At 40.3% G+C, this 16,818-nt stretch overlaps 1 protein-coding gene across 1 annotated transcript in view; it reads right to left on the bottom strand.

Moving 5' to 3' along the window:
- Adamts12 (ADAM metallopeptidase with thrombospondin type 1 motif 12) overlaps positions 1 to 16,818 on the bottom strand; it is a 212,193-nt gene that overhangs the window by 36,066 nt on the left and 159,309 nt on the right. The window contains exons 8-11 of the mRNA XM_032897025.1: positions 4,869 to 5,012; positions 3,518 to 3,662; positions 2,101 to 2,193; positions 1,167 to 1,312 (exon numbers count right to left, since the gene is read on the bottom strand). Of these exons, the coding sequence (XP_032752916.1) occupies positions 1,167 to 1,312; positions 2,101 to 2,193; positions 3,518 to 3,662; positions 4,869 to 5,012 (528 nt within the window). The remainder of the gene's footprint in view (positions 1 to 1,166; positions 1,313 to 2,100; positions 2,194 to 3,517; positions 3,663 to 4,868; positions 5,013 to 16,818) is intronic.

A 16,818-nucleotide genomic window follows, 5' to 3' on the forward strand; every position in this document is an offset into this window, starting at 1 on the left:
AAATAAAGTACTGTGTAAGACATTCCTGCTGCTGAATTTCTTTTTAAAATAATAGAATTTTATCAAAAGGCAGAATTTTAAGACAATTACATCATCCTTCCTCAAACAAATACTTACATGTATAAGTGATGACCTTATAAATAGTGTTTATTTATAATTTATAATATCATAGGTATTATATTAAGCTACACATAATTTTAAAATCCTCAGGAAAAATTTTATATATAGCAAATTGTATGTATATATAACACATGCACATATATGATTTACATATAGTACTATGCTTATTAATAAAAGGAGAAGATTAAGATTTGGAACTTAGATACTGAAAGGCCTTATAGCCACTTTTATCACTTGTCTTTTAAAATGTGGCTTTTATTCTTCACAGCAAAGGCAACTCTAGGAAAATGAGCTTAGTCCTATTCCCACTTCTGGGCAGCATCAAATGCATCCTCAAAGAATGTATACTTAGAAACTTGTATATGAGGAAGTAATGAAACCAAGAATGCAATCTATCTATAAACATGACAATATAAACTTAACTTACACACATATGTAACAATATAAGATTACTATGTGAAAAAATAAACATTGGCTTAAGAAAGGGAAATTGAATTATGAAACCCTACATAGGACATAAGGAACCCTAAGATTAGATTCATAAAGATATGTTGCTAGAACTTTAATAATAATTTACTTCAAAGACGTCCATGGCCAATTTTCTAGTTATAAAAGGGATGAATACTCTTACGTAATTGTATTTTCATTGTGATTGAAATCTAGCTACAATCATATCAACTGAGTTTTACTAATTTACTTTGTACTGAGAGAGCACAGTTATCTGGAAGGATTTAATTGCATAAGCCCCTGGAGAGTTTCACATACATAGAGTATTTCACAGAAATTTGTTTCCTCATTTAAAAGAAGTTTCCTTTGTTCTACCCAAATGAAGGAGTAAACTTACTTAGATGTTATTAGGACTCCAATGCCAAGTTAAAACATTGAAAAAGAAGTACATTTTTTCACCCTGTGTGAACCTGCTGAGTCTTTCTGTCTAAGAGAATTGATCAACTCTTCCTCGGAAACCTTCAAGAGTGGTGTCATGCCATTCAGGAATAGCATCCTAGCATTTAGAGAAGAAATCAAGTGCTCAGGCCAGGCCTTACTCTGGGTTGTTGCAGAGCCTCTCTGCGCTCTGAGCTCCTGCCCCACATGTCCTCGAACAGTGTGACCAGGGTGACCAGCGTCCCCAGCCTCCAGGGATGCTCTCTGGTTTCTTCCCCACTGTGATACACTTTCCAGCCATACACCACTGCAAAGAGATGTGATAGGGAGTACGTGTGTCAGGAAGATTCTGTAGGAAGCTGCGCCAAAGACTTTCTAAGTCTAAACCCAATGCTTTCCAAGACAGAAGACTTTCTATGGCAATACAAAAGGGGCCACATAGAAAAGGGTTTAGAGAGCCTCTTCAGATAAATTGAGTTTCTAGAATCAGAGTTATCAGGCACTGTAAACTCCGGGACAGATGGTGCCAAACTCCTACACCACAGACCCACAATGACACAACCCACTTAATGGGTCAGCATGAGTCACCGTACCCTCCTGCAGTCTAGAGGAGAGCTAATGTCTGTGAGTTGTGGATTTAAGACTTTTCTGCTTAGGGAAATAGGAAGAACTTTAAAATATTCAGTTATGCCAGACATCAAGAAGAGGATTATAAATGGACCCAATCTGATATTTTGGGGGCCACTTGCCTGAGCTTTTCAATCTTCAATATTGAGGGAGAAATATCTAAAATGAAAGTTGATAGCACATTCAAAAGAAACCAGAAACCCTACAGAAGTTTCTCAGAATACGGGCCTGATTCTCTGCAAGTAAAGTCCTTTCTCAGGGACTAAGCATAGTTCTGAGTCCTTTCTCATCGTCCCAGCAATGGCTGGAAAGGAGAAGGAGATGTGGGATTGTTTCCAGTGTCTGGTCTGACTCTGTGAGTGCCATTGGGTGCTCCTCACATCCCCCAGCGCCTTCTTCCTATCTCTTTCTAAGAACTTCAGGCCAACTGCCCTCCCACCTTTCTTTCTCAGACCAACAACACATCACCTTCTTCTCACCACAACGCGTCCCATCTGCAGCAGCATCCAGCTTAGAGCGACAGAAGCCTTTCACTGAGCACCACAGTGTCTGGCAAACATTCTGGAAAACAAAGGAGAGCTTGCATTCTGTTGTATTTTCAAATCCTGCATGGAAGCATATCTGAAAAAGACCTAGTAACTTAGAAGATAAAAAGATAGCATGCACCAAGAATTGGCCAATAGGATTGCAGAAAGTTAAAAAGTTTCTCCACAGCCAAAGAAACTATGAGAAAGTGAAGAAACATACAGAATGGAAAAAAATCTTTGCCAGCTATACTTCATACTGGTTGTTCATATCCATCTGTCTGTCATATATTTATCATCTATCTATCTATCTATCTATCTATCTATCTATCTATCTATCTATCTATCTATCATCTATCTATCTATTTGTCTATGTATGTATCTATGTATCTATGTATCTATGTATCTATCTATCTATGTATCTATTTATGTATGTATGTATGTATGTATGTATGTATGTATCTATCTATCTATCTATCTATCTATCTATCTATCTATCTATCTATCTATTATCAATCTACCATATATAAAGTACTCTAGAGTAAGCAGGGTCCAAATTGCAAAAGAATATGACATAGGGAGTTAGGGTTGCATCCAATGGATAGTAGTGACTCTAAGAACAGAATAGTAGCATGATTGTATTTATGCTTTTAAGATAATAAGAATAGCAATTTGAGGGGGCTGGAGAGATGGCTCAGCGGTTAAGAGCACCCGATTGCTCTTCCAGAGGTCCTGAGTTCGATTCCCAGCAACCACATGGTGGCCCACCACCATCTGTAATGGGATCTGATGCCCTCTTCTGGTATGTCTGAAGGCAGTGACAGTGTATGCAAAAACATAAAATAAATAAATAAATCTTTAAAAAAAAGAATAGCAATTTGAATATCAAAAAAAGATAAACAGAATAAACACAGTGGTGGTAATGAAGAAGGCAAGACAGAGATGTTAATTACTGAAGAGCACAATGTCAAAACGACTTATCGACTACATATTGGAAATAAAGAAGACTGACTGGAGATGAATCTTATTCCTACCGGGTGATCTCCTACTCTTCAATCAAATAGGAAATATAGAAAAGGGGCAATTTTAGGGATTAGATTGACTGCTATGGAGCTTATAGGTGTTAAATACTATGAACTCTGTAAATCACCATGGAACTGCCTCCATGCTGTATAGAATTTGTGGCTCCACAGAACCCCAAGAAAGTTGAGTCAAAGATTTACATAAATATAAGTAATTTCAAATATATCTTTCTGGGCCTGATCCTCCAGTTTCCAAGCATTTTCCATGCTTTCTCCAGCACACTGCAGATCTCAGGCCCTGCACAGACCCCTGAAGGCACCAAGAAGTCCAGTACTCACTTCCACTTCCTGGCAGAATGTAGCATTTGGGCCGTATTGGAGCTGGCACTGGTGATGAACATCATAAATTACTCCAGGGGCAATGACATTGGACTTTAAGCCTTTCTTTCTGGGGACATCGTCAAGACAGAACCCTCTGCCTCGGCTGCAAACAAATCAACCAAAACCAGATCAGTTGCATATGATTCTTTCCCATCATCCAACAGACATTTTCATCATAGCAGCTTACTCTTCATCCTTCCAGACAGCCTTATTCTTACACGCAAGGGAACCCCCTGGGCCTTGGAAGAAAGTTAATAAAAGGAAATGCGAATCATGTTCAACAGAAAAAGTTTAGTTGTTATCTAGGAAATACAAATAGTAGGTGTCCTAGTTAGGTTTCTGTGGCTGTGATAAAGACCATGATCAAAAGCAACTTGGGAAGGAATGTTCCTATTGCTTCTTGTACTTCCAGGTAACAGACAATCAGTGAGGGAAGCCAAGACAGAAATCAGGCAGCAGGGACTGAAGCAGAAACCATGGAGAAGTGCTTGTTACTGGTTCACTCCTCACAGCTTGCTCTGCCTGCTTTCTTAAACAGCTCAGCACATCAGTCAGTAGTCAAGCAAATGGACTACAGCCTAAAGGAAATCTGATGGAGACGTCTTCTCAATTGAGGTTTTTCTTCTGACATAAATCTTGTTTGTGTCAAGGTAATAAAAACAAAAAATAAAACACAGGACCATGGGGCAACGGACAATCATGATATTATTGTTAACAGGCTTGATTGGACATTTCTGACCTGTCAGCCTCCAAGAACTTAATTTGAAACAGTAGTGGTTTAACTATGCTTGGCCCAGGGAATGTCACTATTAGGAGGTGTGGGCTTGTTGGGAGGGCATGTCTCATTGTGGGCGTGGGTTTTAGACCTTCATCCTAGCTGCCTGGAAGCTAGTCTTCTGTTTGCCTTTGGAACAAGCTGTAGAACTCTCAGCTCCTCCTGCACCATGCCTACCTGGATGCTGCCATGTTCTCGCCTTGATGATAATGGAATGAACTACTGAATCTGTAAGCCAGCCCCAGTTAAATGCTGTCCTTTATAAAAGTTGTCTTGGTCATAGTGTCTGTGTACAGCAGTAAAACCCTGACTGAGACAACACTTGAATGTAAAAAGCAGGTTGTGCACTTGCCTGTGGATAGGAACAGTAGTCAGAAAGAAAGCAAAGGGGGCATCCATTTGATGCCACCATGACACTATAGACTGGAAGATGAAACTGAGTCTTTCCCAGGCATTAATTTCTCTGTGGAAAACTCATCGACGAGTCTGACTTAGAGACCCAAGGGAGGCTGTCATGAAAGGGACTTCACTTACTCCAAGAAGCGAGTGATGTACTCCTTGCTACATTTCGACCATGTCAGTGGAGTTGGGTCATATTGAATTTGTTGGGACATGATGTATGGGTGTCTGCCCACGGGCTCGCAGTCATTTTCCTTCCCATCATGTTGGATGCCGAAGCTGACCCAAAACACAAGAACAGAAGCAGACGGGCATTAAACAGGAGAAACTCACAGGCTTGCCAAAGTGATTAAAAGCATAGGAAGCCACTTTTGTTCCAAAGGAGCTGTTTCCAAAGTGAGACTTAGAAGTTGGAAGGACGTAGCTAATTTTGGACTCAGAAGTTCAGGGAAGATGAGAGGCATGCCCTTAACCTCAATTACATAACCACAAGAGCCATATGGAGAATTAAAAACAAACTTGTGTTTGGCAGAAAACCTAAAGCACTCAGTCTGGGCCTTATATTCTGAAGTCAGAAGGGTAAAGCACACCCCACTACACTCGCCTTCTCTACTGAAGCAATCCCAGAATCAACAAATCGAGTTTCCCTTCTCCCTTTCATTCAAGAGGAAGCAGGAAAGCGGTCCCAGGGAGACATTGGCCAGGCTCAGACACAAAGAATGAATTTCTTTATTCCACTTCAACAGGTTTCCAAGGCCAACGCAGTGGGGAGGCCTCGCAGTTCAGTGGTTGAGATCAGAGGATTTGAAGGTAGAGATTCTGGACTGAACTCGAGCTCTGAAGTTAGAGGACATTTGAATAACTGTAACTTGCCTTCTTTTTTTTTCCTAGAAAATTGGTAGTCATAATAGTGCTGGGATCTGAGTGAAGAAAGATTCGAACGCCATTTAGCAAGGCCTGGTCTATAACAAGAGATTCATAAGTGACAAGAAGTTTAACCTTGAAAAATAATTTTTCTAGGTCTGGGAATATGTCTCAGTAAAGCAAAGTTGGTAAACTCAAGCATAAAAACATTATTCTATCCCCCCCACCCCCCTAAAAATGGTGTAAAGAGCCAGAACCGATGGTGCCGGTACTGAGGAAGACTGCTGGTGCTTACTGGTCAACCACACGGGCCTGCAAGTTGAGCTCTAGACCTCTGAGAGATCATGTCTTTAAAGAAATAAAGTGGAGAACAAATGGATGAGGAAGGTGTAGTTAACCCAGTATTGACCTCTGGTCTCCACACACATGTGTACATGCTTACACATACATTTACAATGCACATTGATGCACACACATGTATGCATACACATGTGTACAATGCGAATAATAGTATTCCAGTTTAAAGCCTTTCTTTTAAAGAATAATTTTACAGGTCAAAAGACATACATACATCTTCTTGCCTTCAGTGGGTATCTGTGTGTTTTCAGCTCATTTATTTGTCTGTTCCCTGGTATACTGTTATGGTTGACCAGGAAGACAGCTCCTAAGGACCATAATGTGTAACTGCCTGCAATGCCAGAGGGTACCTAGGAAATAAACTGACCCAGACTTTTCTGTTTCCAAGCAATGTCCTCAGGACCATCCCAAGACACCTTCTTAGGTTCCTACAAAATTTTGTTCCCATGAAAGTCTGGTTATGAAACCGTTAGAGCCCAGAGCTATTAGCTTAGAGTTCTGTTCCGAAATCAGGAAAGCATAACTTTTTACTCTTCTCATTCATGTGACTGAGAAACTTACATTTAACTTTAATAGAATACAATTGATATTAGCAACTCATGCACAGAATAGACTTTGGGGGATTTAGAGGTTTTCTTGTGTTTTATGTATTACAGTATTAGAAATGTACTTCCAAACTTAAATCACATTCTGTGAATATAAAACTCATAAAGAAACCACAGAATTAGTTAGCAAAGCTTTCACCATCCATTTACAAAGGAAGTGATAGCGAGTAAAAGTCTCCTATACAGGCTTCTCCAGGCTGCTCCCCATTAGTGCATCCGAGCTCTTGAAGTGCTTGCTGTACAAGGTCATGTATCAGTAGCTAAGGCACACCCCATACTACGAGCAACTCTCAAAAGACATTCACAGAGAAGATAATTTTGAGGCAGGGTCTTACACAGCTCTGGATGCCCCCCAACTTGCTATTTTGCTAAAGATGCCCTTGACCTAGTGGCTCAGGTACCTCTACTCCTAGGTGCTGGAATTCCAGGTCTGTGCCTGCATGCTTGGTTCATGCAGTCCTAGGATCAAACTGAGGACTTCATGTTGTTAATCATGCATTTTACTGACTGAGCAACACCCCTGTCTCAAAGGATGATCTTTTTAGCAGAGAGAATTCCTTGTTTGTTTTATTAGATATTTTCTTTATTTACATTTCAAATGTTATCCCCTTTCCTGGATTCCCCTCTGGAAACCCCCTATTCTGTCCCCCCTCTCCCTGCTTCTATGAGGGTGTTCCGCAACCCACCTCTTCCCACCTCCCTGCCCTGGCATTCCCCTACACTGGGGAATGAGCCTTCACAAGGCCATCCTAGCAGAGGGTATTCTAATGTACAAAAACGTATGCCTGAAGTTTACTTTTTTCATATTTTCTAAGTACTGAAGCCTGAATCTTGTACATGCTAGGAAAGCACTCAACTACAGAACTACATTTTAAGCCATTTGTTTCTGAAATAGAATCTTTCTATTGGAGCCCAGTCTAACTGGAACTCACAGTCCACTTGATCTATTCCTGCTGACATTATTGGTTGCTAGTTACTGACATCATGCTCCTAGTTACTGGTCGTTCTATACTTTAAATGTAGATGTTCTCACCAGGATCTCGTTTTTGTTTTCTGACATCTTTTGCACATTACAGAACTTCCTCTTGATCTCTATTCTTGTTTTATGAAATGAAAGAGGTGCTATGAAACAAAGCTGGTGGAGTCGTCATATGGGAGCAGTGAGTCAATAATACTGAAGGGTGAGAACACATGGGGCCAGAGTGATGGAGCCATTAATCTCCAAGAAGCCATCTGGGGTAGAAGTCAAACAGTAGTTTGGAGTAGGCACAGTGTACTTCTGGAACAATCCCTAGGCTTGCCAGGTTAGCCTATTTTGGGGGAGGGAAGGTCTTCATTGTTTCAATTCCTTTAAAGTGGGTTGACTAAATTATAGACTGAAGTAGCCTTGAACGTAAGCACTTGGGTCTCACTAGTACTTTGTGATGCACATTTTCTCTTTAACTTGTAATGTTTATTCATTTTATGGAACTCAAAGAGAACGTGAGCCACAAAAGTAAAAATATAATTTTTTTCAAGTCTTTCAGAAAATACTAGGTATGAACATTTAGAGGGAACATCCCATAAATGAAATAGATCACAATCTGGAAGCTGGGTTGATGATATTGAAACAGTGTGTGTGTGTGTGTGTGTGTGTGTGTGTGTGTGTGTGTGTGTGTGTGTGTGTGTAAAACCATTGTGTTTGAATTACTGAAGAGAAAAATATTTTATGGATAATATACTTTAAACACACAAAGCCAAATTTCATACACTGCACCTACATATGAGAGAGATCATTCGGCATTTTCTCTTTCTGGGTCTCAGTTGCCTCCATCTATTTGCCTCTAAATTTTATCTTCTTTGCAGCTGAATAATTGTCTGCTGTGTATATGTATATTTTGATTGTCCATACAATAGTTCATAGACATTTAGGCTTAATATACATAAAGTCAAGGAACTAGTAAGAGGGAATGGGGGATTTCAAGAGAAGGTTGATAGAACACAGATATAATGGCAGTGGAAAGAAAGATTATGGGACAGGAGAGGTTAAATGGGATGGAGGTAGGAAGCCAGGGGAGGGGAGGGAATATGAAGAGGGATAACTAACATGAGAAACCTTTGAAATGCTATATGGAGACTTATTAATGTAGGAGCTTCCTGAAGCATGTAATATATGTATACAAAAGGAAATTAAAGAGTTATTCTATAACAGAGGGATAATGCTTCTCCCCCAAACTACAGACTATTAAATAAAAAGCCCAGTTTAGGTATGGGTTACTTCTTCACAAGTCTCTCAGATTCCCCCCAAGTGATAGACTAGTAGCACTGTTCTAGAACACCCCCAGAACTGGATGGTAAGACTCTTCTGCTAAAGATGCCACATATTGGAATCATAGAGCATGAAGAAATCAAGCTGGTTCTAACCTGAGAGCTTTATTCCTACTATCTGATTTTCATGGCTTCTAATTACACAATTGAAGGGATACATTATTGAACAATTTACTTAACTGTGAGCCTGCAAGCTACAATAACAACTGGCCTGGCAAGCTATGCCCATTGGTGCAACAGTGATGTGGATGCTCCAGGCATAACCAACACTTTCTGATTGGATTGAAAACCCACTCTATATGACTGAACTTATACTTGGCACTGTTAACTGGGCTGACTAGGGGAATAGGCCCGAGGGGAGAACCTAATACTATTTCCTGTTAAATGGACATGGGATTAGCTGTTACCTAAGTTCTTATCTTTATATCCACAATCCATTTCCTAACTCTCATTAAGGAAACATCCTTTTGCAGTAGATGGAATGGCAATTAGTATACAAATCCACAATGGGTCAACATGCATGGACGAAAAGACAATGGAGTACTCAGCTCAAAATGGAGCGTCTATACCACATCCCTTCACTCTGAAACTAAGGGACCATTGCAGAAAAGAGAATGGAAAGATTAGAAGAATCGGAAGTAGTGGATGTCTGCAGTGAAATGTTTCTTGGATATGTCAGGGCCATTTTACGTGTGAACTCTCAGCAGCTCTGACCTCATGCACAAGACCTGTGCAACACTAAGCCAGCCAAAATATTTGCATGGATTGTGAGAATGGGGGTGGTGTAGACACACCTGTAACCGAGAAGCTCTTGGCAACAGAAGGCTGCTGAGGAAAGGGGAGTCAGTATTCTTCAGAAACACAGTTCCGGAAAGGTTCTTTGTGTTCCAGCAATGTGGTCCTGCATTCATGCACATTCAGGCAGCAGTAAGTGGACTCAACAGGTTAAAAAGGAAGACAGAGCACATGACATTGGGAGGGAAATGTGGGAGGAGGCTCATAAATAGGGGAAGCGTTGCAGAGGAGAGGATGGGGTGGATTTACTTAAAACACTTTATATGGGTTGGGGATTTAGCTCAGTGGTAGAGCGCTTGCCTAGGAAGCGCAAGGCCCTGGGTTCGGTCCCCAGCTCCAAAAAAGAAAAAAAAAAAAAAAAACACTTTATATGGATGCAAATATAACATATCAATTTAAAAACAATAGAACTAAACTTTAAAAACACAAACAGGACTAATACAGAGACCCAGAGACAGAGGGGGAGGAGGAGGAGGAGGAGGAGGAGGAGGAGGAGGAGGAGGAGGAGGAGGAGGAGGAGGAGGAAGAGGAGTATCTAGGGAGCAGAAGATGCTAGTTTTCAAAGAGGATTTTAGGATTTTTTTTTTTTTTGCTAACTTGCCAACAGATCTAAGCAAAGTGGTGTTAGTTATTAGATACAGCTGATTAGTAAACTCTAAGGTGCTACCAGTACACCACACTGTTTACTGTCTTACATTATACATTAAACACAGCCAGGAATGTAACCAGAAAGTCTCTAAGAAACAGTAAGGTATTTTTGTTAATATTTTTTTAATAGACTACAGTGAGGTTGCTATTCTAGTGATGTTATACAGAACAATGCACAGAGATGATCGTGTGCATCACCTGCTTTCTCTCAATAGTCATATCTTGCAAGATAATAATAACATAACATCCAGATCAGATTACTGATGGTAAACACAGAAAAAGCAGTACATTTTTTATTACCACAGAAACCCTCATGTGACAACTCTGAAATTAATAATATTTTTATTCTTGAAATTAAATATGTTGTGGTTTGCCCTGAAGTTAACTGTATTTTGATGCTAATTCCACTGCCCCAAGGACAGCTGTCTAGTCTCGTACTCAGGAATCAGGTGACTTCACCAGAACCTCCGAATTGAATTTGTAAAGTACAGGTGAAGGGCAGGTACAGGATAGAAGGAGGCCTGTCATTGGAGGAGAAGGAAGGATGGGCAGGAGAGAAATTTGAAGAAAGAGGAGGAGACTAGAGGAGAAAGGAAGAGAAGAGAGGGTGAGAAGCCATGGCAGGTGATGTTAAGATATCTGCTCTAGCAGATATCTTGGGGCACTGAGGTGCCGGACCTAGCAGGGTAAAAGACAACTATACATTTTATTTATATATTTTTACAACAACAAAAATATAATTGCATAATTTTTCTCCTTCCCCTTTTCCCCCCAACCCATGTACCCATCATGTTCACTCTGGATTCTTTCCCTCTAACTGTGTATATATATATCTCCATCCAATCTGCTCACTTCATTCAGTGATACTGGTATGTACACGATTTCAGGGCTGACCACTGTATGGGGCAACCAATCACCTACCTCTTCCCTTTTAATTCTGTCTTCCTTTCGTACAATTCTGTTTCTCTGCTTGTACAGTTCTGTTTCTACAGTGCTGTATAAATGGAATGACAGGCGTGATCCTTCCCTAATCACCGTTCTTTACAGATGTATTGAGGTTGTTGCATGAATTAGTAGTTCGTCCTCCTCTTGCTAACTACGGGTATTCATCAGGTTCTCAAGCATTCATCTTGGGGGTTCAAATGCCACCAGATTCATTTCCAATTTGGATCTAAGCTTTCATAAACATTCATGCACAACCTTTTATGTGAGCACAATTTTTCATTTTTATTTTCCAGATGAAAACCCGGGAAAATAGCTGCTGGGTCATATGGTAATTGCGGGCTTCGTTTTAAACAGCCTGCCCAAGCGTTCTGCAGAGTGCTCGGTATATTCCATATTTCTACTAGAAGCAAATAAGACTTCCTCTGCATCCTCACTAGTATTAGGTGTCATCGTTCATATTTGTTCCTTATTATCATTAATATTTACTAGTCATTTCCGTAGGAGTATACTAATACACTGCTATGGCTTTAATTTGCATTTCCCCGTAACTAATGATAGTAACCATATTATTCTAACGTTGATTTCACGTCTGTGTATTCTTTTGGTGAAATGTCAATTGATCTATTCTGGTCATTTTCATTTCTTTCTTTTATACGTAATATATGTAATTTATTTGAGTCTTTACAGATATCAAATTGTCTAGACAATTTGTTTTGACTAAATGAATGAGCTTGGGGCAGTTTGACTATTTATTATTCTTTTTCATTGCTATTTTATTTATTTTTTTACTTGGAAATAGCAGGTTTTCATATGGCATTTTTATATCTTGTGGGTTTTGGTCAACCCCTACCCCAACCCCTGTCCCTGTTCTTCCTCTCCCATACATCACTGCCCTGCATCCTTAAAATTTCCACCTTTATATCATCCTTTAACCTTCATTTCATATTGTTGAATGGTAGAGTTTTTGAAAGTTTTCTTTATATTCTAGATTTTATCCCTTTTTATGACACACTGTATTATTTTCCTGGGGAATCCAAAAGAATTACTGAAACCTTAGTAACTTAGTAAGAGAAATCCATTCTCCCAAAGTTCTAAAGTCCAGAAACCCAGAATCAAAGGTAAGGTGACTGTGCAATGGGATTAAACGTCCAGTCTTGGTGTCCATTTGCTCTAGGAAATAGGAATGTGATTCCTTTCTAATGTTTATGCCTTACCTCATCATTTTAATGAACTCATGTATTTTACTTTTTATATGTACGTAAATTCCCTGGTATTCTCTATTCATAAAACAATCCTATATCAAATACGATGATTTTTATTTCTTCCTTTTAAATACATATCTTCCTCAGTTTTCTTGCTTTTCCATATCCACTAAAATGTTATTATATATTATCTTGAATAAATCTGATGAGAATGTCATAGTTACCTTCTTCTGAAGTTAGAACGAATTTATACAGTCATTCATTATTAAGTACAATATTAACTGTAAATTGTTTTGTAGATATGCTTTATCAAGTTAAGAAGCTTATCTTCATTTCTAAGCATTTTAGAAATTGGGGCTAGAGATGTGGCCCATCAGTTAAGAATGCTAGCTTTTCTTCTAGAGAACACAGGTTAGATTCTCAGCACCCACAAGGCAGCTCCCAATGTTCTAGTCGAAGTAGATTTGAGGCTCTCTTCTGGACTTTATGGGATCAGGCATGCATGAGGACACAGACATACGTGCAGACAAAATACACATCTACATAAAAAACAAAATATTAATAAAAAGAAATCATGATTTCCATTCATTTTCATGGCCATCTAGCCACCAGACAGAAACCTGGGGTAAGGGAGGCACCCAAGAATCAATGGCAGTGACCTTAGTTGTAACTCACTACATTGGGAATATGGAACTTGAAGAGGCCACTTTCTGTAGCCAGGCAGGAACGCCAGTAGAGAAAAAGAGACACCAACCCACCTTCAAAACCTTCAACCCCAAATTATCCTGTGTACAAGAAAGGATATGAAGCAGGGATATGTACGGGAGATGAAGCAGACACTGAAGGAATGACCAACTAATAACTGGCCCAACTTGAGACCCATCCCATGGGCAAGCACCAATCCCTAACACTATTAATGATACTCTGTTATGCTTGCAGATAGGAGCAAGTTGGCCTCTAGGAGGTCCACCTGTCAGCTGACTCCAAGAGATGCAAAGACCCACAGCCAAACATTGGATAGAGCTTGGGAGTCTTATAGTAGAATTGGGGTGGGGGGAGCGAGGATTGAGGGCCGGAAGGAGATAGGAACTCCACAGGAAGACCAACAGAGTCAGCTAACCTGGACCCTTGAAGCTCTCAGAGTCGAATCCACCGACCAGATAGCAAGCATGGGATGCACCCAGGTCTCCCTGCACATATTTAGCAGATGTGCAGTTTGGTCTTCATATGGGTCCCATACTGGAGCGGGCCTATCCCTAAAGCAGTTGCCCGTAAGTGGGATGCTTTCTTCTAGCTGGGCTGCCTTGTCTGGCCTCAGTGGGAGAGGAAGTGCCTAGACTTCCAGAGACTTGAAGTGGCAGGGTAAGAGGGTACAGGGGGAGGGGAGGCTTCCCTTCACATGCCATATTGAACGTGGGAATACAATGGATCCTTTCTTTAAGCACAAAGAGTATTTGCACTTTCCTATTATCAAGCTACATCTTCTCAACCTGCTCAGAGGAGAAGGGGAGGAGGATGGGGGAAGGACTGTGGAGGGCGACCGGGATGGGGACAGTGAGTGGGATGTATAGTGAATGAGAATGGATACCTGAGTTCTAAGGGAGAGAGCTGCTAAGGGCCTGAAGCAAGAAGAATTTCCTGTTATGCACAAGGCCTGCACTTCTACCACATGTCTGGAGTAAGGGGAGCACTCCCTGCTGCCCTGAAGGAATCAAAGTCTCCAGGAATCTGTGAGGCCTTCCTTTGTGGCACTGCCCAAATGCTGGGTATTGACTGCTTCTTTATTTTATCAAGTGAATGAAAGTCTAAGTTTCCTTCTTAGACTTTGCCAGCACAAGGCATAAGGCCACTACATCCCTTCTCCATAAAATTTAGCTATAGTAAATGAATTACTGTCTAATGTTTTTCTGTCTCATTTAAGAATGCCTTTCAGAGTCCTTTGGAGAAAAAGACTAGGTTTATTGGCACTGAGATTTTGCATCTATTTTCAGGTTGCTGGCTTTATTACCCTCGAGCCTGAAATGTGAGAAACAAAGAAAATTTACTGTCATCTTTTGGTCTTTGTGGTTCTAATCCTAGCTTCCTTCCATCTCTTAGAATCTTCACAGGTTTTAAATGGCAGTACTTGCACAGGTTTTCTGAGAGCTTTCCTCCAGGTCACATGAGAATGTCCTGCCTTTTCCTACTATGCTGGGACTTAGAAGAAATACAGTCCCCCAGAAACAATCGTTGACAAATGATTTAAGGATGTTTTATGTAAAATGTTTCAGATTTTTCTTCTTCTTGTGTGGAATAACTCTAAAGCACATTTTTTTTGAGAGTTTCCCCCATGGAATTAAGGTCCAGAAAAAACTAAGGTGATTGATCTGATACAACCTCCTCTCACCTCACTATTTTTCCCTGTTGTTATTTACTTTCCAAGTATTTCCTCTCAATTCCTCATCTCCAGTCAGCTCCTGCTTGAGCTACTGCACTCCCTAGATCCCCCATCAGGTGGTCTTTTGTTTCACAAGACTTTTTTTTTTTTTACAAAGATTCATTTAGAGCAAGACCCTCATTTTCCCTGTAGAATATGGAAGAGAGCATCACCAGCAGTACAAGCACTGGATACAGAATTCCTGAGTTCAATTTCCAAACGCTCTGACCAGCTCTGAGCTAGCGTCCAGTTTAATCCATGTTAGTACAATAGCAAACTAATTCAGACAGTACCCAGTTCAGTGTGCTAAGCAGGCCACCATTTCTGATGAGCAGTACAGTAAACATGTGCAACCTTCCTCATAAAGGTGACAGACATATGTCTAGCTAGTTGTAACCAATGACTGCCTCAGAACTGGGGCAAAACTGCTGTTGGAAGACTGACTTAGGCTTCCCTTCACATGCCATATTGACCTTGAGAATGCAATAGATCCTTTCTTTAAACACAAAGAATATTTGCACTTTCCTATTATCGAGCTACATCTTCTCAACCTTCTTTCACATTGGATATATGGTTGCTAAGAAGGCTTTAAGCAATTACTTCTCAGTTTGACTTTCTATATTCACTTGCCAGAAGGTGCTATTGACACCGATGGTTCCATGGGAGGCTTCATGAACTTCATCACCCTACATAGCAGGATTGAGGAGGCCTGTGAATAGCTTTCATTTTTCTAAGACCAAGATTGTTGCTTGGTCTTTCACGGTTAGCATTTTGTTGTAGCACCTCCAGATCCCAATCATGATTTAATTACAAGAAGTCCTCTATGTTCTTTGTCTGTGAGTTTTTGGCAACCAAAGATATTAAAAGATACTCCACTTGCCACTGGGGCTGTAAAGTCCAAATTCAATAAATCATAGGATCTAAGATTTTGCCTGGTGCTGCCGATTCATTTAACAGACAGAGTTAAGTGTAGCAAGACAAAAGGAACTGTCTGGGGCCATACTACTGACTGGTGGAAAAGTCAGAGAAAGCATTCATCTTCTCCAATCATGGGCAAATGCTCTGGCCTTGTTGTGCAGGTAAAATTATTTTGCAAAGTTATCTGCTTTATGAGATCATGGTGAGTGAGCCCAGACCAGAGTCCAGGTGAGAGGAGAGGCCTCACCTGATATAATAGTCTTCAGGGTTATTCCCAATTCTGACTCTTTTCTAGTGCTACACTGAGCATGCTCTGTGTTTGGTCTTCTTTATAGAAAGGGGATCCCCATAGAAATAGTGGTGTGGATGGACAACCGTGCAGCAGAGGGGGTGGTTTAACTGTTTATGGAAGGCCTCCCTTCATGTCCCCAGTTAGACAATGCTCTTTCGTTTGTAGATAGCACATACACTGATAAACAAAGCCACAATAAGCTAAGATCTTTCCCTATGGGAGACTTTGAAGTCTCGCAAATCTAGACTCTTTATCAAGCCTTCACTCAAACATTCCCAAACCTGACTTCATGTGACACATCTAGTCAAAACATTTTTTTTTTTGAAGTAACTTGAATGCTCTACTAACTGGTGTGTAACTAACTGGCGGGCTAACAATAGTGTCTAGGTCATCTGACTGCTGAGATCCCCTGCAGCACAATGAAAATGGTATAAAAAGGAGCTCAACATATTAAATTTGTATCTTTTTAGTGACATTAATATTATCATTCCACCAGCATACCAACTATAATCAGATTAAAGGATGCTGTTGCTTTCCTTAACTAGAAACAATATTTTCTATAGTTTAAAGTCCAGGCAGAATTTCAACTTCTAGTCATTAAATTCCTTTAGTAGAGGCTCTATAACTCCCTGCCAGTTACCCTGTAATGCCCTACCACTGGCCAGTCAAGTTATTCCTCATGATGATCTCCCAAGAAAAATCTCTTCAACCCTATAAGGGCCCTTTATTTTTCAGG

Source organism: Rattus rattus, chromosome 3 (genome assembly GCF_011064425.1).
Source record: "Rattus rattus isolate New Zealand chromosome 3, Rrattus_CSIRO_v1, whole genome shotgun sequence".
Taxonomy (NCBI): Eukaryota; Metazoa; Chordata; class Mammalia; order Rodentia; family Muridae; genus Rattus; species Rattus rattus.